The 23,636-nt window shown below is 38.7% G+C and overlaps 3 protein-coding genes across 5 annotated transcripts in view; 1 reads left to right on the top strand and 2 right to left on the bottom strand.

Moving 5' to 3' along the window:
- if (integrin subunit alpha inflated) overlaps positions 1–19,242 on the bottom strand; it is a 33,917-nt gene extending 14,675 nt beyond the window's left edge. For 2 of the 3 annotated variants that reach the window (XM_017140742.3, XM_070218311.1), the window contains exons 1-4: positions 19,084–19,242; positions 15,715–16,056; positions 6,409–6,539; positions 4,702–4,799 (exon numbers count right to left, since the gene is read on the bottom strand). In XM_017140742.3, the coding sequence (XP_016996231.2) occupies positions 4,702–4,799; positions 6,409–6,539; positions 15,715–15,920 (435 nt within the window). In that variant the 5' untranslated portion in view covers positions 15,921–16,056; positions 19,084–19,242. Of the gene's footprint in view, positions 1–4,701; positions 4,800–6,408; positions 6,540–15,714; positions 16,057–18,215; positions 18,561–19,083 lie in introns of those variants that run through there. The other variant, XM_017140741.3, reaches the window with a different exon arrangement.
- Positions 19,243–20,035: 793 nt separating this feature from the next.
- mRpL22 (mitochondrial ribosomal protein L22) lies at positions 20,036–21,587 on the top strand. The gene is made up of 3 exons (XM_017140747.2): positions 20,036–20,395; positions 20,463–20,676; positions 21,227–21,587. The coding sequence occupies exons 1-3, from the start codon at positions 20,138–20,140 to the stop codon at positions 21,442–21,444; spliced, it is 690 nt and encodes a 229-aa protein (XP_016996236.1). The 5' UTR covers positions 20,036–20,137; the 3' UTR covers positions 21,445–21,587.
- A 113-nt stretch (positions 21,588–21,700) lies between these two features.
- On the bottom strand, positions 21,701–23,454 carry LOC108056770 (transcription factor IIIA). The gene is made up of 2 exons (XM_017140744.3): positions 23,217–23,454; positions 21,701–23,159 (listed from the first exon to the last, which is right to left on the bottom strand). Exons 1-2 carry the CDS (start codon positions 23,400–23,402, stop codon positions 22,164–22,166), a joined length of 1,182 nt encoding a protein of 393 aa, XP_016996233.2. The 5' UTR covers positions 23,403–23,454; the 3' UTR covers positions 21,701–22,163.
- Positions 23,455–23,636: the final 182 nt, after the last annotated feature.

Below are 23,636 nucleotides of genomic sequence, written 5' to 3'. Positions count from 1 at the left end.
TTTATATAGTTTTATAATGTATAAATGGCTGGCAGTTGGACATAAAACACGCACGAGACTCGGGGTCTCAGCCATCTCTGTCGCAGTGCCGTTCCAAATATGGTCAGCGGTTTGTGGAGTTTGTGGCATAAGGCATTGGGCATGCGGCAGGAACGGACGGAGCAGGAGGCATCAACATCAGCGTCAAGATCTTAGGCCGGGCCATTGTCTCCGCACTGCAATTACTTTTACAAATTTATACATATTGTGCCATTTATGGCAACCGGTGGCTCTCTGTATCTGTCGCTTTTCCGCCCATCCCCCACCAAGCTCCTCCCCCTCCATTTGGCAACTCTGACATAAACTCAAAATGACGCGCTATCGCCAAAAATGCATGCTGATCGGATATCGGATGGGAGCGGATGGAGAGGCTGAACCATTCAAATGCCCCATTGAATCACAAATCTATGGGCCAGGCCATATTATGCAAGCAGGCGCAGAAACGGGCAACCAACAAAAAAAAGAAGAAAAATCACAGTCCAGCTAACTCTGCACTTGGAGAAACCTAACAAAATAATTTAATATCCAGTACAAGATCTATAGATATCGAAAAAGAAGTTTTTAAAACCTCTTATAACTGTGTCTAAAAGTATGCAAAGATTTATTTTAAATGTAGAAGAATCCGCTTATCATTGCATACTTTTAAACACCTTTGATATAATATCAAGAACGTTTATAATTCCCAAGTGGTTAATACACCAAAAAAAACTCTATATTTCATAATTAAATCAACAACTGCCGATTGCCTAATGTTTTCCCTTGTGTATGCGCAAGAAATGGGTAAATAATAAAAACAAGACCCTGAGAGTTGGGCCGAGACAATGCCGACTTGCCGCTGGGCACTCGGGGGAGCGTTGAACAATTCAATTGAAATTCCCAACAATTGCCCGCGTGGACCATTGTCCATGCCATGATCAATAAGTTAATAGCAGTTTCCTATTAAAAACTTTATTATCAGTTGGCCGGCAGACAGATTCCTTTGCTTTGGCTTTGCGGCCAACAGTTCGCGGTAAAATAGTTAGATATGCAAATGAGGAGCGGTCGGTCGGTCGATCGGTGGAGAATGGATCCCGAAAACAGGTCCCATTGAAATCAAAAATGATGGTTATGAATATGGGTTCTTTTTGTAGCAAGAGTGGGGAGTGATATATGAATATAGAAAATCGCTACCATTTTAAGAAGGATTATTTATGACTAAGTCATCTTTTATTATTTATTTATTATCCCAAGTTGTGCATATTTATAAACTCTTTCTGCGGTTACCGCAACTGGAATGTGATAAACAAATAAGGGAATTATTTATAAATCAACTGCGCCGATTGTGAAAGTATTAATAAAAAATTGGGTCAGCTTTTATTGCTGTGAATTTGGGCCAAGGATCAGGCAACAATTGGATGCTGTGATCCAAAAGAGATCCAATATGAGATCACAGGCCTGTAGACTGTAGTCTGTAGTCGGTGGCCCCAATCAACAACTTGTCGCCGACTTGTGGGCGGGGTGGTGGTCATCGCCACCGCCCACAATGGCCATGATCGGCAATCAGCGGCACAACACCAAGGTGACATCACTGTGAACTCACTCGCTCGCTCACTGCCACTCACTGGTTCCGTCTCTTTCTGGTCCCCTATTGCCGTCTCTTTCACAGCCGCCCTCGCCCGGGGGCATGTGCCGCATGTCGTGCGTTCTCGTTTCGCTACGTTTTTATTTTCCATACCCAGTAATCGCAATTAATTGGGTATACCCCTGAAGTAAGCTAGGTGTTTAGATCGAAAATAAAGGTGAAAATACAGATAATACCTAAAAAAATATTCATAAAAGTATGCAGTAAAACAGCAAACGTTGCATTTCCTTCGGATAAAAATATTTTCAATGAAATGGTAAAATTAATATTTTTTACCCCGTTAAATAAAAAATATTGAGATCTATCTCTGGATAGTTCAGTACACATATTTACAGATATTTTCAGAAATTCTCAGCTTAGGTATCTTAGAGTCGCCCAAGATTCCCATTCTCATCGAGAGATGTTTTTTTGGTTTGCAGCGTTTCGATTGCGACATGATCATCGACACGATCTGTGAAATTGCCAGCGCTATTGAACTCAAATATGGCCAGGGCACTCGGTATATATCGTATATATAGGTATAAGAGGAAGAGGGGGTATCGAAGTTATCCATGGGCCTAGCCGATTTGGCATCTGCATCTGCATTCGGCTCTCGGGGCATCTGGGGCCCCCAGATATTCTTTGGCATTCGCAATGGTAACGTCTGCATGTCGACCATGTCAAACGTGTTGACTTTTGACTTCAGCTGTTGTTTCCTTTTTTTTTTTTGCTCCTGCTCCCACAACAACAACAGGAAGAACCGACGGCGTCTGCAAAAGTGCAGTTTAATGTCTCAAAAATTTATCGTTGGCGTTTTGGTATGCACTCTGCTCCAAACATGGGCAATAAACCACATAAACAAAAAAAAAAGAAACAAAATCGGCCAAAAAAACAAAAGCCCAAATACAGACAGAGACCTCAAAACTACTAAAAAAGAAAGCCCAAACAAAGCCAACGAAAATCGTTCAAAATATGTTAAGCTGCGAGAAAATAAGCAGAGAACACGACAAAACAATTTGGTTTTAAAGAATGGAAACGGTTGACATGGCTAAAAAATGAGCCAGGCTAGAGGTCATCTCGGGGTACTTAAAGGTTATAAAACCGATTACGGTTACGATTGTTATTTGTCTTTGGCTTTGCCAGCTTTTAAAGGCATTTGTGGAATTACATATCTATTTTTTAAAAAATATTATATGATTCCTAACCAAATGAAACATATCTCCAGTTTAAAATATAATCACTAAATAATTTATTTTTGTTAATAAATTATGAAGTTTCCTTAAAGCTAAATGGAAAGCTAATTCTTAAAATTTTTCGAAGTCTAAAATATATTGTTTCATACTTTTAGACAGAAACATAATTATCGTAATTATTGATTATAATCGTATTTTCGTTAGGCATTTTTAATTGTTTCCAAAACCCCTTAAAATTTCTGTGTAAAAGATTATTGAAACTAAATTGCAAAGCTACCTGATGATACCACACCGACTGATGTAATGCGGAATGATGATGTGGCCCCAGTAATTCTGTGGGGCACTTGGTTTGGCCTTAAAAACCAATCGATGGATGACCTGCTCCCGCTCCTCCCCATCCGGTTAATGGGCATTTGAAGGCCAGTCCCAGTCCCAGACCCAGATCCAGATCCAGGTTCCCATTTCACCATTTCTCGGCGGAAGTGACCTGACCTGACCAGAAAAGGAAATAACACACGGGCATGGGACGTACTGGCCATCAATGTTAACGGCTCTTGGTGCGCCAGGGCCAAAATCAAATGGGCCAAATCAAAGTTAATTGAGAACTAAAGTGAAAATCAAATGTTTATGCTGGGTGGGCGGTCAACAAGCGGCCAACAAAAGAAGCCAACGCCAACGCAATTAACAAAAGTTGCGAGACACACGGGGCGCACCTTAAAGAGTCCGCGCTAGCAAAGCAGAAAATCACACGAGCACAAAGCACACAGCACACTTGCACAAAGAAAAGTTTACAAGAATTAAAGAAGTTAAACAACATTTTTTGTCGTAGCAAATCTTTCTAATATTTAAAACAATATGTCTTAAAAATAATTTTAAAAAAAATGTTTTTTTTTTTAATATTTCAAGAATTTACCCCTGTGTACCAATAAAGATGCTTTAAAATGTTTCAAAAATTTTGTCTTAATAAATTTATAAAAAAAAGTAACCTGCAAAAAATTACATTTATAAAATATTTCCAAAATTTCTCCCTGTGTACCAACAAAGCACTGTATCTCAGCATTGGTATCTTATTATAGTTTTCTATCTGTCTTGCTTTTCTTTTGTGGTTTACTTGACGCAATCGACCGGTGAACCGCAGTGATGACAAAATCATAGAAATCGAAAACCAAAATCCGAAATCCCAACCCGAACCCATTGAGAACATGGTCTTTCTCAAAAACACCCACTGACAATCTAACGGCATAGGCGACCATAAAAAAGGTAATTTCTTTGGAAGATTTTCTTGGCACATGATGGAGGAAAAGGTGTCAGTTACGCGATGATGAGGTGGGCGAGCTGAAAAGTGAATACCATTAGTTCCCCTTGCACTTTCAATGCAATTTGACATTTTAACGAGCGACTGATGATGCCATCATCATCGATGGAACATTAAAAAAAATCGAACTGATAGTAGGTCGTGTTGCGGTCCGCGGAAAATGAAAGTATTCCTCACATTGACTCACTTTGTTTGACCCATAAAACGGGGTTTTAGGGGGCAATAATAGGAGTACGAGTTTTTAAAGCCCCATAAAAACTTCTATGCTCTAAAAACTAAAAATTAATGTAAGCTCTTTATGGCTGAATCTTAAATGATTCTATGTATTAAAATGGTCCTCTCTTTGAATGCAAAATATTAAACAATTTGAATTCTAAATTTTATGAATAAATCCATAATAATTCCTTGATAATTAAAATGGTTCTCTTTTTAAATGCAACTTAAATACAACATTTCTTTCTTATTTATTTTTTATTTCTAAATTTTTTTGAAAAGTCCTTGATAATTCAATTGACAATCTTATTTATTTGTAATTTTTTTAAATATGAACTTACCACAACTAAGTCACTGTCTCGCGAAGTGGCCACCGTGGCGCCCAACCATTGATAGGATTTCCTGTCCACCACCTCCTTGTCGACATTCCGATTGTTGCCTGTTTAGAGGAGGAAAAAATTAATATTATTAAGTTCATATTAATAATAATAACCAAGAGACATCTTTATTTGACAAAACAAAATTGCAAAGGCAGCGACAGCAAAGAAACAAAACCTAAAAAAAACGCGGGTAAAGATTAAGATTAAGAACCGAGGAGAGCGAAAACAAAGATGACAAAATGTGGACGGAAATGAACAATTTAGTGAAATTAATATGTATTTTTTTTCAGGGGGAGAAAGGCAAACTAATTAAGCTACTACTGAAAACACTCGAGAACAACGTGGATAACGATGATGGTCACTTCCTTTTGTCAGTGATTTATGGCTTAATTTTCGGGGGTAAAGTGAGGTGCTTTAGGGGTGCTATACCAAATATATATACCATACTATACAGAACTTTGCAATGTGCGGACTGTGCAAATTTTTTGGGCGTCTAATGAGGTTTAAATGATGATTAAAAATGATGGATGAACTGGGATTGGTAGGAAAATTATAGAAAATTATGAAATAAAATAATACAAAAATGGAAAATACCAAAAATTATTTAAACTGAATAACCAGAAAAATGTCAAATATTATTTATGTACAGTTAGTCATGATAGAAAATTATAAAATAAAACCAAAACTCCATAGAAATTACCAAAAAAAAATCGGAGAGTAGCAATAAGTTCAAACTGAATCACCAGAAAAAGTTTAAAATATTACTCATGTACAATTAGTCATAAAACATAGATTGATTTGCGTATTTCCTTCCGTTTTATTTATGAATGACTAACTCATGAGGGCAACGGATTTGCGAGATGAGAAAGGTGAATAGGATCTAACAACTAATGGGTGGATGAATGAATGACGGGGCCTGGTGAATCACAGAGCAGAAACACTTTAGAAGATGACCAAACCTGCGAGCTGAATGAAGCACCTGTTGACTCCTTTTTTTTTTAGCCACATTAAGCATTAAGTTTGAGCAGAGATTTATATATTATTTTAGCGGTATTGATAGGTGGGCAAGGGGCTCTGAGGATCTGAATTTATGGGACACACCTCCCGTGAGCATTAACATCCATTATCGAGTCTGCAGTCTACCGTCTGCTGATGGGGCACGTGTCAATAACTTTTACCCAAGGTGTTTTTTCTTTCGATCTGCGTTGCAAAATCAAATTGCATATTTATGGGCAGGCAAACGTGGAGAGTGTTCAGCCGTCAGTTAATGGCAAAAATATGCAAAAACTTTGCGTTTGCGTAGCGACAAGAGGAAGTTTGTTGGTTCGGTGAGTAAGTTTATCATTTCCGTTCCCCGGCAATTGTCTAAAAATATATTATTGCATTTTTTCCGTATTTTTCTCTCTTTTTTTTGCCACTGCACTCGGAGCATTCTTCGCATTTTGCATACTAAAAGGTTGCGCATGCGTGTAGGCCATAAATAAACTAATTGCGATTTTTGCTTCCCTGGCGCCAGTTTCTGGCGGGTATTGGCGCCAAGTTTGCCGCTAGAGAACTCCTTCTTCTCACGAGGAACCACCACCAGACTAAAGGCACTACAGACTCGAAATGGGGTACCTGACTTAAGTGTATCTTGCGGGTCTTTCGTTTTTTATTCGATCAAATTACCTTTGGAGTCGAATGGCACCAATTTGCAGTCGTCATCGTTCAGGCTGCATTTGAAAACACCGCCGGCCTCCGACACGCCCTGCTGATAACGGGATGTGTCGAATTTGGGAGCTCCAACGATCAAACTGACACTGAAATATAAAGAAAAAGAGTTAAAATTGGGTAGATACATGACTAGATATGTACTTAATATACCAGATATTCTAGTATCTAAGATATAGATTTAACCAAATAGCTTTTATAAAAACTAAATCCCTATTTTAAGGTAAAAACAAAAAAATAGTAGCATTATAGAAGAATATCTCTGGAAAATATAAAGGAATATTTTTCAAATATTTTCAGTATTTAATTTTTCACAATTAATATTCAAGGGATGTTAGCTGCTTAGCAAACCATTACATTGAAATACAAGTGCCCGTCCTAATTAGAAATTTAACAATTTGTTTAATCATCTCTTGAGACTTCAACCCCGCTCAAGGCCCTTTTCGATCCATCAATGTGTTCTTAGCTGTCCCACTTTTAAGCTTATGCCATTCTCTTAACACTTTAAATTGAATTCTTGAAATTCCCTGCACTGAGCCGATGAAACCTCCCTATTTGACATTCGGCAACCCTCTTTATAGGGCATATAGCACCCCCATATTATCTGTGAGTTTGCGAGAGTCAGTGGCTCTGGTATTTTTACTTCTTCTGGTGGTTCCAGTGGTTCTACTCTATTCTCCTCCAGGGGCAGCAGTTCATCATGGCACGCACATTGACAGCTGTCATTAGCATTGAATGCGGAAGTGCGGCGAACAGAAAGGAAAAGGGTGCCCACTCGATGGTCGTCGGCTTTAACTTTAACTTTAACCCTAGGGTGCACTAAATGGGCCTTCATTAAAATGGGAAATAATAAAACGGAAAGTGAATGTAGGCACAGGAAAAAAAAGGTAGTTTGCTTTCACATAAAATATTTAATTCACAGGGAAACAAGAAAAGATTGTTAACTTGAAACTTTTCAATAAAACAAATATCTAAATAAGCATTTAAAACAATAAAATTAACTAATTAAAAAAATAAATAAAGTTTTGTAGCATATTTTAAATTAAATAAAAAAAGAAAAAAATTGTAATTCTGAAAAATATTCGCAATGTAAAAATATTAACTAAAAATTTGTATTATGCAAAATATTATTTCCAAATATTTAAATGAAATGATGATAAAATTCCCCTCCGTGTAGACCAGCTTCTACGGATGCTATACGAGGCACGCCGCAAACGGTCCAAATCAAACACTTGAGAGTTGATTAAACAACCCCAACCCCCTGCCCCGCCCCATTTGCCACCCCTTCTGTAGAGACGATCCGCCCCCTTTTATTGGCCGACCTGCTCGGCCCACATGCAACAATTTGACGCTTGACTAAAGCAAAAATCGCACAGATGCGTGAAACTCGAGAGGGAGCGACCCAAAGAAGATCGCGAACGGAACTGCCTATGAATGGGCGAGTAAGTGCACTGGGAGAAAGATCGGCAACCGAAAAAAATACCTGCTATTGAAACTATTTTGGTTAAACCTGTAATATTAGAAAATTAAATTATATTGATATTTACTTTAGTAATCAATCTTTTGCATTGATCCCTTAGACATGATAAAAAAAAACCCATTGGAACTATTTTGGTTAAGCCTGTAATATTAATTAATATAATTATTTTGATATTTACTTTAGTGATAAATCTTTTGCATTGATCCCTTTGACATTATATAACATCTATAGTATTATTAAATATATATCCCATTTTCCCCAGTGCATCTCAACAAATGAGAGGGTTTTTGAAACGAATGAATGAAGCGGGTCTTTGGAAGTTGGCAAGCTGCTGTTTCTGTTGGCATTTGCAATGTATTTAAAAGAGATTTAAATTACACAAACAAGCAGCTGCACTTTATTACGGAGTGAGTAGTAAAATCGCATACCAAAAAGCTCTATTTATCTCTCCCTCTCTGAACCTGAATTCGAATATCTTTTTTGATCTTGTAAACGCTGCTGGGTTCTCAGCGCTGACATCATTGGCATTCATCAATAGGCGTCGATTCGATCATTCTCTCTCGCAACCCGTTGAAAATAATTAATATTAATTTATGGACAGACAAACAGAAATGACACAAACTCAAACTCAAAACCAAAACCAAAACCAAACAGGTTCCCCATCCCCCATCAGTTTTTATTTTGAGGGGGCGCCTCGCAATCGCATTTGCATTTCGATTAAATGAATCAATGAATAACCAGAATTCTGAAAAGAAACCTTTCTTCACTCGATGATTAATGCGTATTTGTTTATTTGACTCATTTCAATTGACTTCCAAGTATAACTCGAAACAATTTGATATAATAATGCATTTTCCGCTAGATGGCGCCACTTGCTTTGCTGCTTGCATATCTCTATCTCGCTCACACTCATTTAGCTGAGAAACGGGTATCTAATAGTCGAGGTACGCAACTTTATAATAATAATATATTTTTTTTTTGATTTTATGATAATTCCGCTGATATCATATGTAATTTTTCCCCATTGCCAAATAAATTCGAGGCACTCAACCGTTCTTACGCTTACGTAATTTTTTTAATTTCGTAAATTGTGGAGCACGCGTCAGTCCGGAATGCGATGATATTGTTTTGGTGTTCAGTGGACCTTGCAAAGATCAAAAATAAACCGAAATCAATGCGAGTCAATTGAAAAGTGAACATGCGACCAGGCGCCAAAGCAACAAATGCGATTGTTCGATTTTTAATTTCGATACAATTCAATGGCTCAATTGGTTTATGGGCAACGAGAGGTTAGATCCACGGACAGGATAGATCGAAGACCAATTTTCCGCACACATGTCTTGAAAACAAAATTCAGGGAAAAGAAGGAGCGACGAAGAAGAGACAATACAAATAAAATAAAATAAAATGGTATTGTATAGAAATGAAAACCTTCTGTTGCTTCGCGCCTTGAATGCTAAATTGAGACGACCGAGGGACCCGTCTTGAATTACATACCTTTCGAGAGACTTTCGACTCCGTCGTCGTCGTCTACGTCGCGTGCAGCAGCCGCAATAAAAATAATGTTTTAAAAATAACATTTTTCGAAAATTGCCGCCCCTCTCTTGAGAGCCCCCGACTTCCGAGTCATTCGCCGAACACATGCTCGCAGGATGTGAGACTCGTACACATATATATTTACAAATATCTATAGGTACATATGCACATACATGTTCCAGTGCGATTTCTGTGGACCTTCTCCAGTTCACTTTCTGAATTCTGAATGACGTGGGTGCGGGGCTCGTGTGAAGCTGCGCATGCTTCCTGCCGCCACACATTCTCACTCATTCTCCTCCCTTTTCTCATCGCCTCCTGAATGAATTAACTGCACAGTGCCGCAGGAAAGTAAGCGGACAGCTGCAGAAGCAGCTAGATTTACATACTCTATGGTCGAAAAGTGTCCATAAATTTACTCCAAAATTAAAACACTCTTCACCTTAAGAAGTTTATTGTTAAAATAATTTTAAAATATTTTAATTTTTTTATAAGTTTAAAAAAAGTTCAAATTACCCACTTTAACCACAACAGAACCAATTTATCGATTTTATAGTCAAAAAACTTTCAAAAATTTCATAAAATTAAAAAAAAAATGTTTACATTTTAAGAACCAAAAAAATATTAAATAAAAAATCTTTACTCTACAAAAAAAACTTCCTTTTCTGTAGAGATTCTACAAAATTTTTAATTTTTTGTTGATTTTCCTAACCCCATTATTGAAATTCGGTTGCAAACCTAGGTAACGCTTTGGTTTTCCAACTTTGAACCCAACTTCCGCCGATCAAGGCTGACTTTCCAGGGACACTATTCTCTGATGACCTTTTAAATAATGCACGATGTAAATAAATACATAAAAGGTAGAACATTTCTCTTTCGAAAAACAGCCAACTCACTTGCGAAGTCAGGCGGCGTTAAAGGAACCGAGACGATCGGATCGGTAAACTTGCGATATGAGGGTGAGAGAGGATCGAAACAGAAACCGAAACCGAGACTCGGGGAAAATTCGGAAAAAAGTGGGCAGGCGGCGAGGGCGTGTCGGCGCTAAACATGTGTGCGCCCCCCGGAGGTCGGGGAAAATTGGGAAAGCCGAAAGCAGAAAGCCGAAAACCGAAACCCTTGCACACGTGACAGGCCCCGGCGTTTGTTTTGTTGTCCATTGAGCGATTTACCATTTTCAATTTTCAATTTCCCATTTCCCCGTACCTAAAGTGCGTGTGTGCGGTTTCCCAGCACCTTTTTTACACATTGACACTTCCGTTTTTCCCTGGGCCCCGTATAGGAAAGCCAGCTGATCTGCGATCAGTACTCGACGATTCGAACGATCTACGATCTGCGATGGATATCTACTCCACCACTCGAGGCTCTGCAATCAAGCGGCAATTAAGGCGGTTCGGCCAAACAAATGAAAATGCCAAAGTATACAAGTGCAGAGAAAAAAAAGAGAGCTACTAGATACGTTTTAATCTTAAACAATTTTAATGAATTTAATAACCTATTGAACTTGTAAAAAAATAACCCTAAAATATGTTTTAATCTTTAGAAAACCCTAAAAAATATTATTTAATATTTAAAATATATTGCAAACATTTTAAAAGCAAATAAAATTGTTTAAATCCTGGTGAAAAATACAATTTTAGCCCATAAGCAATGGAAATAATTTTTCTCAGTGCATGCACGGCATAAATATTTGAAATCAATTACAGTTCTCATTGCCTGCCGCCGTTTTTTGCCATTTCATAACCACAACAAAAAGGCCGAGAGACAAACGATCGATACGATCTCAGCTGCAGCTGACAGTAGTTTATTTGAGTTTATGCAATAGATAGATTGCCCAGACCCACTTACTAGAGAGCCGGGGGAGGACTCTATAGCGATGGAGACCCTAAATGAACTCCTCACTCAAGTGACTTCTTCCATCGATTTCGATGTTGGTGGGCTGCTGCAGAAGTAGCTAAAAATAGTTCAAGGGGTGACTTCCCAGAGATGCTATCTTCAAGACGCGGTTACTAAACTGACTGAAAAATTGCCTAAAAGGTTGTGGAAAATGTTCTTAAATGTTCTATGAAATATGTATTATCTAATATTTTATATTTGTCAAGCAATAATAGACATGTCAACCTCTAGAACACATCTAAGTTTCTTTTAATCATAACAAATATACAAGAGATAACAGCTAATCTCAACAGATAGTTCTATATTTAGCCTGTCATCAAAATAAGATTCAATTATGAAATATATTTGGAATTTATGGTAATAATTTAAATAATAATAATTTGGAAATTATGGTTATATTTTAAAACAATTTAAAATCCAAAGCTAAACTCTGTAAAGAGTCAGAAACTTCCTAACTTTAACAATTTCACTTTGCAGAACCAGATGACAGCGAACATTAAAGGATCCCCAAAGCAGGCAAGGCACTCGGAACGGGGTCAGGCTAATGAGTTGGCCTGGCCATTATCCATCCGTCTATAAGGAAACCTGTGGTCGACTCTCGCGTTCTGGTTAACGGACAAACGACTTTATTTGGCCAATTGGGTGAAGCGGCGGCTGCGGCGACAAGAACCTTGCCGTTTGAGCTGAAACACTTGACCGTAAATAGAACGAACGCTCGCAGAAAACAGAAAACTATGTCGCCGCGCGAGATACTGGGCTACAGGTACATTCATTTACAGATATAGTTATAAAGAGATACATTGGCAATGGAGATATAAGTATGAAATGCCTCTGCAGATACGGATACACTGTATTAATTGCCCACAACGATTCTGTTCTCTGTTCTCAGGGCAAACCGCATATTGGCCAACGGCTTTGGGCCGCGTTGCCTTATAAACAATGAGCCACCACAACTAGTTACTTAGCCACCTTGTGTTTACCACTTTCCTCACTTCGTTGTCTCTGGCTCTTTGCTTTGTGTGTCGCTTTTGTCTTCTGAGTTTAGCACACAATTATCTCACGGAGTCGGGTAATTTTAAGCTTTTAACGCAGGGGGCAGCCCCCAAAAGTAATGCCCTTCGGCAACAGGGTAGCACTAACCTATTCAGAACTCAGAAAGCCAAGATTATAATAAGATACAAATAATATTAATTTGTATTTATTTAATTTTTTTAAATATTTATTTAAAACTTAAGAACCCCTGATATAGACTTTTTAGTACATATTTTTAAACACAAAAGATTTATTAAAATAATAATAGTTTTTAGTTTAATATTTACTAGTTTCATCTTAAGAACTTAAGAACAATCATATATCTGTATATTGTTCTTCTTAGAGATGCAATGTATGCTAAACAGTTTGAGATACTTTTCAGAGATACTTTTCAAAGAGCATCCACAGTTCAACCTGGGTTAAAAGTCGCTCGGTGCTAACTTATTGTTCTGTATTCCATCGTATCTACGTATCTTTGTATCTCTGTATTTGTATCTTCAGTTGTCGCCTCTTCTGGGGCAGGGTCTAACCAAATTCCGTGTCTGTTTGCGTCTGTTTATTGAATTGTAAACATTTTTAACGCTGCATTTAAATAATTTTCGTTGCTTTTAAGTGCACTTAGCGCGCGGGGCAGTTCTTGTTTTTTTTTTGTTGTATCTCTAGTGTGTGTATATGGATTATATAGAGACTTATGGCGAGGAAAGCGGTGCAAACGGCCAAAAGGCCATTCACACACGTAGCCGTAGATGCTGTTGCCCTGATAGCCCGGTGGCCACTCCACTCTTTCACCCAGCCACTCTCTCTATCGATGCTACGTATCTGCGGTTCTTTAGCGACTCCAGCGTCTTCAGTCCTCGAACTCTCCTTGTATTTAGTAGGCTAACCCCATGGGCTAGCCTTCCACCAGCTAACGTGCGAAAAGTCTAAGGCGGAATCCCACGATACACAGAAATTAGGAAATACCTATTTTAAAATATTAATTATAATATAAAAAAATTATAACATTTATTCAGTTATTTAACAACTTTTTTTAATCAAGAGATATATTTTCTGAAATCAAATCTTTAAAATAATAACCCATGGGCTAGCCATCCACCAGCTAACGTGCGAAAAGTCTGAGGCGGAATCCCACGATACACAGAAATTAAAAACAAGAGAGAACGCTATAGTCGGGTGCCCCGACTATCAGATACCCGTTACTCAGCTAAAGGAAGTGCGAAGGAGATGGAGATAAAACTTTGATCCGCCGTAACTTTTTAACGAATGGTCCGATTGAAAAAATTTCTTCTACATTTCGATAGGTATTGATAAACACCATAAAACTGCATTTTTACATTTCTGAAATATTGAAATTTTAAAATCGTATATAAGCGATTGTGGGCGTTAGAGGAGGCGTGGCACCCTTTTGAAACAAACTTGCGCTGCGTAGGAACTCCTAGAATCTGCATGCAAAATGTCAATCTTCTAGCTTTTATAGTTTCCGAGATCTCAGCGTTCATACAGACAGACAGACGGACAGACAGACGGACAGACGGACAGACGGACAGACGGACAGACGGACAGACGGACAGACGGACATGGCTAGATCGACTCGGCTAGTGATCCTGATCAAGAATATATATAGTTTATAGGGTCGGAAACGCTTCCTTCTACCTGTTACATACTTTTGCACGAATCTAGTATACCCTTTTACTCTACGAGTAACGGGTATAAATACCTATTTTAAAATATTTAAAAATATTACAAAAATATTATAAAATTTTTCCAGTTTTTTAACAACTTATTTTAATCATTATTTAATTCAGAAATTTTTCATTTTACACTACTTTTCACTCGAATTTTCTTCCAGTTTAGTACTGAGACTATGCGATTAACACGGTCCATCAAGCTGAACTTTGTGGGTTCAGAAAGGCTATCATCGCTGCGAATCGAACGGCTCACATGAATAGCGTGAAAGTTATTGGGTGAATTGCATGGGCGGCAAATATATATGCTCCTTGGCCATTTGTCAGGGGGTCAGACTTTCGGATGGACGGATGGACCCAATAAACTTTTGAAACGCTTGAGAGGCACAGAGTCAAAAAGTCAAGAGGGTCCCAGATAGATTTAGATGCGACACTCTCGTAAATTTATCAATGAATCTTTTCTGGGGATGGCGGGGCATCTTCAGGCGATTGAAACTAATGGGCGTTTAGCATTCTGGATGCATATTTACACGCTCGTCGAGATAGGGAAAAGTCATTGCGTGCTGAGCTATGCAGATAGTGGGAATCTCTGCCCACAGATTGGATTATCTTCAAGACGGCTGGACGGCTGCGAAAAAAAAAACGAATAATCTAGTGGTCTGTCAATACCAAAGTCTTGCCAAATGGCATCTCTGAGTTTTCTAGGCGATTGATAGCATTTATAATAATGGTTTTTCTTTCCAAATTAATTTATTATTTTTTTTAAACATTTTACTTTTACAAATAGTCTTCCCAACATTTTAATTATATCGCTTGCACTCGTTGTTATTTTTATTTTCCATGACAGCTTCTTGGGTTTCTCACTCGCCAAGGAATAAAAAATCGTACGACCCTGAATCATTTGTGTAAAAATGAATTACATCGTAATATCCCGGAAATATTAACATATTCAGAATGTATGCTTTTATCACAAGAAACGACGTATTTCCGATTTCAACACTTCTCTGATGCACTGGTTTTTTTCTTTTTCCTTTTATCATTTTTTGGGCTTTTCTTAAGCCACTCAGAGAAAAATACTATCTTGGTTAAAGCCCCATATTTAAATAATATTAAATACTCAATTTTGATGTAATTTCCTATTTTTGCAAGTAATCAATAATTTTTGTGAAAGATAAAAATTGTATTTATCATATTATATGCATGAGCACCAGCATCTTATAAGTCAAATGATAAAGAGAGAGAAAAGAGGAGAGAGTTCCCGATAGCAGCATGAATTCCGGCTAAGTCAGCTCTCTTCCGATAATATATATGTATGCGTACAGAGTGCATAAAATGTAAAGCGTGCTTAAATCCCATATGATTTACTTATCTTAAATGGAACCCGAGTTTAAAGCACATTTCTCCAAATGAAGATAATGCATTGGGAAATTAAATGAAATGTCAAGAGGGTCGTTTTTAAGATAGAGGAAAATAAATGACTCTATTCAGAACGTGTAATGAACGTAACATGATTTGGGGTACAAATAAAAGATCTAAGAAGTATTATATTTAAAGTATTATCTTTAAAAATCCCTTAAAATTCCAAAACATTTCCTTAGTGATCTTAATACTATATAGGTCTAAATTTCGATAACTCACTTGTTCTGATTGCTGTAGAATCCATTTCGAGACTTGTGCATCGCAATGCTAAAGCCGAACATCGAGTTGGGCGACTGCCGGAATCGAATGTAGCTGGGCAGATCGATGTTATAGCCATCGGTGGTTAGTGCGATCGCCAACAGGATCAGGATCATTATCAGGGGTGGACCCCCCATTCTTCTTCGGTGACCTTGGTCTCCACTCATCTTTCTATCGAGACTTTCTTTCTTTTCTTTTTTTTTCGCTGAGTTCTTTCTTTTTCTGAATTTCTACTTTCTTTCTAATCGATTTCGTTGGGTTTGCATCCAAGAACTTTGCACTTTTACGCCTGCATCTTCACAGCTGTCGATCGAGATCGAGAATTATTATAACATATGGTCAAAAGAGAGACGCGCACACACACTTTGTTGTTGTTGTTATTTTTTTATTATATAAAATCAACCTTGGCCCGAAATGAGTTGAGATTCAAAAACCAAAAAAAAAAGAGCATAAAACACAACAAGCCAAAACCAAAAAAAAAAAAAAACTGTATTCTTCAACTCAGCAAATACCGAGTGTCTCCATATCTTTATCTCTATGCTCGTCTGGTCCCCGCTCTCTCACTTCGAACATAAAAATCAAGATCTCTGGCCTTGGGAATCGCGAGGTGGGCGGAGTGGTTAGGGCTGGTCGGATATCTAATGTCGGATGTCGGGGCAATTACGGGTATTCCGAATCGGTCTTTATTACACGCTTCAGTTTCCCTTCAATGCCAAAAAAATCGAATAAGCTGCATTACAAGTTTATTTTTGGCTATGCCACCTAAAGATTTGATTGAATATTTATATGTATTGGATTTTATAGCTCCCTTTCGTTTAAAATATTTTTGTATGTTTTTTCATTTGGTTTTACATATATAACATATGGTCTTTATTTATTTTATTTGGTTTTTGCTTTTATGTTATTTTGGATTTCTATTTATTTTATTTAGTTTTCATAATTATTTTATTTGGTTTTTATATTTATTTAAATATTTATAACTTTCTGTTTTTCTAAGAAATTCACTAAAGTTTTTCACTTGTTCTAAAACCTATTTAAATTTTGTTTAAAGTTTATTTTTCCGTGTTGGCATTAGTCAAATTCTTAGGGTATCAGTCAGGTCGTTTGTTTATTCTGGGCTAATTTTAAAATCTGATTTGTTGTCTTAAGGCATTTTTGACGGTTTCTCTTTTTTGCTGTGTGTGCTAAGATTTTGGCGGGTTCTACGCTCTCGGCATCGTTTAGATGATGATGGTGACGTAATCTGCCGTCAAACAGGTTGGCCAAAATAACACAAAAATAACGGCCAAAAAGCATTAGACTTTTAGCCAGGTTAAAAACAGCAATCCAGCCCTTCCCACACAAATTAAATGTATTTTAAACTTTTTTAGAGATTACTTTTCAAAGAAATTATTTTAAATATTCGAAATCTTGAGATATTGCATTTTTTCCCGTGTAGTTGTAGGCGGTGTGTGCAGGTGACATTTGACACATTTTCCACCATACATAATGCCCAGTTTTTCCGTCGAGTGTGGGCGACTCGAGTTCATTGATGGGCGGCTGCCATTCACCGACAAGAAATGAATTATAATTAAGAAAACACAGAAAATAAAAGAAATACAAATAAAATTGCCTGTAGAACGCCATATGGTGTAAGCAATTTAGCATTCTACAAATTGTGAATGCTGCTCACACTCGCAATGACTCGCAAATGTGCCAATATAAATAAGACAGTTAATTTTGTGGGCTACAAATTGATATTCAAGCTGCCAGGCGGTCACTCAAATTGTAAACTGAAAGTCGCCAATTTGCATGAAAACACAAACAAATGGGGAAAGTTTCTAAAAACTAATTCTATGTTAATTTACTAGACTTATAAACTTTAAACATTTTTTTTTTGTTTATGCCAAATACATTTTCGAAATACTTTTAAGAACTTTTCGTTATTTTATGATAGTTAGCTGCAGTCCTTGCTGGAATTGCCCTACAATATTGCCCAGATGGTTGAGATATATGAAAAAACACATCAAATTAGTGGAAAAAAAAATAACACACACCCGATCATTTATCTAAAAATAAATCTAAAAAGTTGGATGCTGTGTGCTACGCCCAGCAGAGACCGCCTATATCTAGGTATATATGCACATCTAAATATATATAGACATGCATATACAGATCGTCTACACTGCACAAAAAACTGGGTGCAAATACAGCTGCGTTGATTCACTTTATTGATTTTGGCTTTTGGCTTTTATGATATTTTTTTTGTTTTTTATTTTATTTTCTTTATATATATTTAGTATATTTATTCGGTGAGTGCACTTTTCACTGGTGCTTCATCACTGGAAAAAAATGTTTAAAACAAATTTGTAGCGCGTCGCGTGATGCGTTTTGATTATCTCTATTTGTAGTTCACTTTTATTTGTTTTTATATGGGGTTTTTTATTTATTTTTTGTTTTTTTCCTTCATTTTTTTGCTCTACCTCGACAGCGATCGCAGCAAGATTTAAACCACTACTAATGGCGCAAAATATCTGTAAAATACATCGCAGCGCAGCGATAGATACATAGGTGAACTGCTCGTGCCCGATCGCCTACTCATTGGAGACTCTATAGAGTCTGTAGTCTGTAGTCTCGGGAGAGCAGCAAAAACAACCTCAAAGCTCTCTAACAACCAAAATGATAGCAAAAGTTTAGTTTTTCATTATCTATGTGCGAGCATCCCACTCGAAAAAAAATATGTTCAAAGGTGAGTTGCGTGTGGGAAGACTGTAATTTCCGTTAGCAAAAGTTTCGACCATTTGATGTGTCATTTTGGTTGGCTTATAAGCCAGAGAGATCGGGGAAAAGATGTGTTTATTTTAAATGTAATATACAAAATTAGAAGCAAATATTCCATTTTAACAAGTTTAATCTAAACTGATATATGTCTAAAAGGCTGGTCAAAAAAACGGACGGTAACAAAAATCGAATAGAACGGATTGACATAAAAATCGAAATAAAAAACAAACCTTCGGAAAAATTCAACAATTAATGTGTTTTCACAAATTTAACTTTAAAGCTGATTTCGAAAAATAACGAGATTTTCTCGTCATTAATTTTTCCTTGAAACTAAAACGCTGCAGTGAAAATAAGTTCCCTCATTTATCCAGATGGTTTAGATTCGCAATCACGAGATCTCGGAATCCACTGCAATCCGACTATTCAGACACAAAACGAGATCGAGGCAGAGCAAAATGCCAATGCAAAACAAAATATAAACAAACAACTGAGCCCTCGAGACTCCGGCAATTTAGATTAGATAAACAGTTGTATCGGATGTCACACAAACAGTTTCGTCTTTCAATTTACCATCGATTGGATTTGCATACGCGAATTTGAATTTTTTCGAAATTTTCTATCTATAGTTTTGAATCGAATCTGGCGCCCTTCGAATTTCCGTTTCGATCGCGAGCGCTCCGCACTTCACATCAGCCAAGAACCGCTTCACGCGACCGAATGCAGTGAGTGGATGGCCGGCAATCCCTCAGATACATTTCAAACCAGCACTCGACACGACCAGCGATGCCAGACCGTTTCGGGGTTTTGAATGTGGGGCGCGAAATAACACTTGCCATCCCCCAAAACTCAATTGAGTTTTTTTAAATAATAACATTAAACCACAAAATCGAAAAAGTTTTTTTCAGTTAAACCTATTTATGTTAAATATTAAATATATTAAATATAAATTGTAACTACTACAAAAACATAGCTAAATAAAAATAGTTATTTCTATGCAATTTTTCTTTTCGTTTTTTTGCTGTAACTTGGCCAAAAATGGTCGTACGCCAAAAATACATACAGTTTTGAACAGATAACAAAATATTAAATAAATCCATGATACTTTCCGGGTGATCTTAAAAAAATAAAATTTTCGCCAATTTTAAATTTTTTTTATAAGGGGGTACCTCATGATTTTTTGCGAAAAATTAAAAATGTCCAGGTTTAAATGCCAATCGATTGGGAATCTTATTACGAGTTCAATGAGGTATGACATTCTATATTTGGACTGTTGTTTCCTTTATTTTGGTCAAAATACGGATTTTTTATGGAGGAAAATGAAGGACTCTGAGATTGGCTTCTGGTTACAGCTATTGTTTTTAATAAATTACATTTTTTTTTATTAAATATATCTACTTTTCAAATTGCAACGATTAATTGTTTTAATTAAAAGACTTTAAAGACTGTAAAAATATCGATTGCTACACATTTACTTTTGTAGACATTCCCCACCGATATATCGATGCCATGCCCCATGGTGATATCGATACTCCAGCTGGCAGATTACGCGACCGAACGAGAAGTCTGCGTTTTCCCTTTCCAATTAAAATAGCCTGGTTTCCTGTGATAAAGCGGCGGACTCGAGATGCACAAGGTGATCCGGCAGATGGCCCAGCTGCGCCTGCAGGCGCCGCAGGGAGCAGCGCTCCTCAGAGCGGGCGAAACCCCAGTCACACCAGCACCAGCAACTGCACCTGCCCTCCAGCTCCAAGTGAAGTCCCTGCACACGGGAGGATTAATGTGCGCCAAGTGGAACAAGCACAACTACGGACCAAGGAAGTGGCTGGAGTACAACAAGACGGTCCATCCGCCGCAGGAAACGGACGAGGAGCCCAGGAAGGCGGTGAGTAATGGAGTACCTATCGTACATCGTTCCCCTGGGATAATCCCCTCAAATCGCGCACTTTCAGTACGTCTGCCACTCGCGCAACAACATTAAATACAGCCCGGACAAGATGTGGTACATCGCCGCCTTCGTTCGCGGCATGTCCGTCGATGAGGCACTGAAGCAGCTGAACTTTGTGCTCAAGAAGGGAGCCACCGATGTGAAGGAGACCATCCTGGAGGCCCAGCAAATGGCCGTGGAGCGGCACAATGTGGAGTACAAGAGCAATCTGTGGATAGGTGGGTAGCACTTGGTACTCCTGAGGAGGAATCTTGAAATGGGGGGACTAAGAAGGGATTTTATCCCAAAAACAGAAAGGATTTGCACATAACCATGGGCAGTTTCTTAAACCAAACTATTTAGGATTTTAATAAATCCTAAATGAATCATTTTTCTCCTGAACATTCCTCTTATTAGCCAATAAATTGATTGAAAATTGAGGATTCATTTTTATAATCCTATAAAAGGAAGTATTTCCATATTTTATTGCTCTATTTTGATTGATTTTTGGTAGCAGTTTTTTTAACCACACTATAGAGAATTTTAATAAATTTAAGATGACAGAAAATTAAAGAATTTTTGCCTAAATCTTCTCGCTTATTAGCCTATCAATTGACCTGAAAATTAAGGATTCATTTGAGTATATACCACTTTTTCTATCATCTTTTTGGGAAATAAATAAAAATTCAAATTAATTGACTGTAATTCTGATTCCCCTTTCGAGTACTTATAATCCCAATTTTTCCTACTATTATAAAACTAATAAATACATTATCTCTTTTCTTCCAGCCGAATCCTTTGTGGGCAAGGGACGCGTCTTTAAGGGCGTGAGGCGCCACGCCCGCGGTCGCTTCGGCCGGGTGGAGTACAAGCACTGTCACTACTTCGTCCGATTGGAGGAGGGCGAGCCGCCGCAGCACTACTACCAGGAGCCACAGACGCCGGAGCAGCAGTACGATCACTGGCTGGAGCAGATGCGCAGCCGGAAGATCATCAACTCACTGTAGCCCCCAGAAAGCGCACTTCCATTGCACCGGTCCGTACTTTTCCAATCCTCCACCATCGCCACCATCGCGTCCACACATTAAGCATTTTTTTTTGTTTTTAGAAGATTGTTTAATAAAAAAAAAACAAAAGAAAATATTCACGATTTCTAAGACTAGTATTTATGACCGATTTACGGCTGGCTTTCATTTTGAAACCATGGCAACTTAGAGAAGAAAATGTCTACAGCTCTAAAAAAATTTTAGAAATTATATATTACTTGAAATTTGGTTTTTTTTTCTGAGAAGTAAGGAGTACTTATGTTTTATTTAATATAAATAATATTCTACTCCGGGTATTTTCTAAAATTCTAGTCATGGAATGGGATTCTAAGTGATTAATTAATCCGCTCCAGGCGGCGATGATTAGTAATTAATTAACTTAACTAGTAGGGAAGGAAGAAAGGTCCTAGTTTATTTTCTGTATATTTAGAGTCGTTTTTTATAAATATGTAAAAGTTACCTTCGTCTGTTTTCTGATGCTTTGCACTTCTTCATCATTTTGTGTTTAAATTTTTGTGTCTTTGGCAGTTTCTTGATGATTTTGCGTCTTGATTTGTGTTTTGTGTACAACTTCTTGAGTTCTTCTGTGTATTTCACTTAATTTTCGCTCCATTTTCCTTTCGACTCAAAGGTATTTCAGCCTCATTCCGGTTTTCACCTGACCTTCCTTCCCTTTTCTTTTACTCCTGCTCCACTTCCTCTGCTTCCTGAAGCGTCTGTGCCAGCAGCTCTTCGACGGGGTCTTCCGCCAACGACTGGGTGACCTTTTCGAGGGCCAACGGCTGGCGCTCGCGCACCGCCTCCTCGTCCTCCTTGTCCAGCTGCAGGCAGGCCAGCTTGGCCAGGCGCGAGTGCTTGCTGCGTCCGGCGTCGCGCCTGCGCTTGCGGGGATTCAACTTGGCCCTCTGGTCGCTCTTCTTCTGGCTCTTCTGGACATCCCTGTGGTCCCTGAGCAGATGCTTGGCCAGATTCTGGGCACTGCTGAAGCAGCGACCGCAGTCCACGCTCTGGCACTCGAAACGTCGGCCCGAATGGGCGGTCAGCACGTGCTGGCGGAGATTCCTCAGGTACGAGTAGCTCCGGCCGCAGCCCTCCTCGGTGCAGGTGAAAGCTGACTCCTCTTCCGGCTGCTTCTCCTTGGCCTCCTTGTGCCTCACCTCGATGTGCTGCTTGAGATCGCTCGGCTTGTCGAAGGCGCACTCGCAGCGGTCGCATTTGTGGCGATTCCTTCCGTGCAACGTCTCCCGGCAATGCTTCGTGTACAGCGTCCACTTGTCGAACTTCAGCGGGCAGCCGGGGCACTCGTACTGCTTGCAGCTGGGCTCGTGGCTCTGCCGCTGCCACTCCTGGTAGAAGCCGCGCGAGCACTTCGAGCACGCGAAGGGATACTCGAGCGTGTGCTCCCGGATCTCGTGGCGCTTCAGCTTAAGCTTCTGCGAGAAGTTGGCGCCGCAGTGGCCGCAGCGATAGACGCGCGGACTCTCGTGCGTTTCGCGCATGTGGCGGGTCATGTTGCTGACCGAGATGAACATCTTGCCGCATTCCTCGAGCGCGCACTTCACCGTCTTCTTGGCCGCCGCCTCGGGACGCTCGTGGGTGCTGCGCAGGTGGCGCTTCAGGTGCGTCACGATGGAGTACGTCTTGTCGCAGCCCTCGTACGAGCAGGCGTGCTTCTTCTGCAGGAATAGGGTATCATACATTTGCGGAATCTATAGTAGAATCATTATAATTACAATTCCCGTGTGGTGATACTCATGGCGGTCCAACTGGTCCAGCCGCTTGAAGGTGGCCTCGCATTTGGGCACGCTGCAGGCGTACTTGGCCGACCCGATGCTGTTCCGGCGCCCCTGGCGCTCCTTGAACTCCTCCAGCACGGTCTCCATGTCGCTGTCGCTCGCAATTTGCCTTCCGGGCGGCATTTTTAAAGGAATTACTTAAAAATTACAAACTCGCTTCGCGCAGGGTTGCCAGATCGATTGGTGACTGTCGGCTAGAGGGGGCCAAGCATCGATAGTTCATATCGATAGGCGTGTTTATTAACTTGTATATTCTTAAATTATATATTGTACTAACTATAATAATAGAATATACATGTTTAATATAAAGTTAATAAATATAATAATAAGAAAATAATAAAAGTTAATAATGTAATT

The sequence above is a fragment of the Drosophila takahashii genome, chromosome X, assembly GCF_030179915.1.
Source record: "Drosophila takahashii strain IR98-3 E-12201 chromosome X, DtakHiC1v2, whole genome shotgun sequence".
Classification (NCBI taxonomy): Eukaryota; Metazoa; Arthropoda; class Insecta; order Diptera; family Drosophilidae; genus Drosophila; species Drosophila takahashii.
This window is presented reverse-complemented; position numbering and strand designations above follow the sequence as displayed.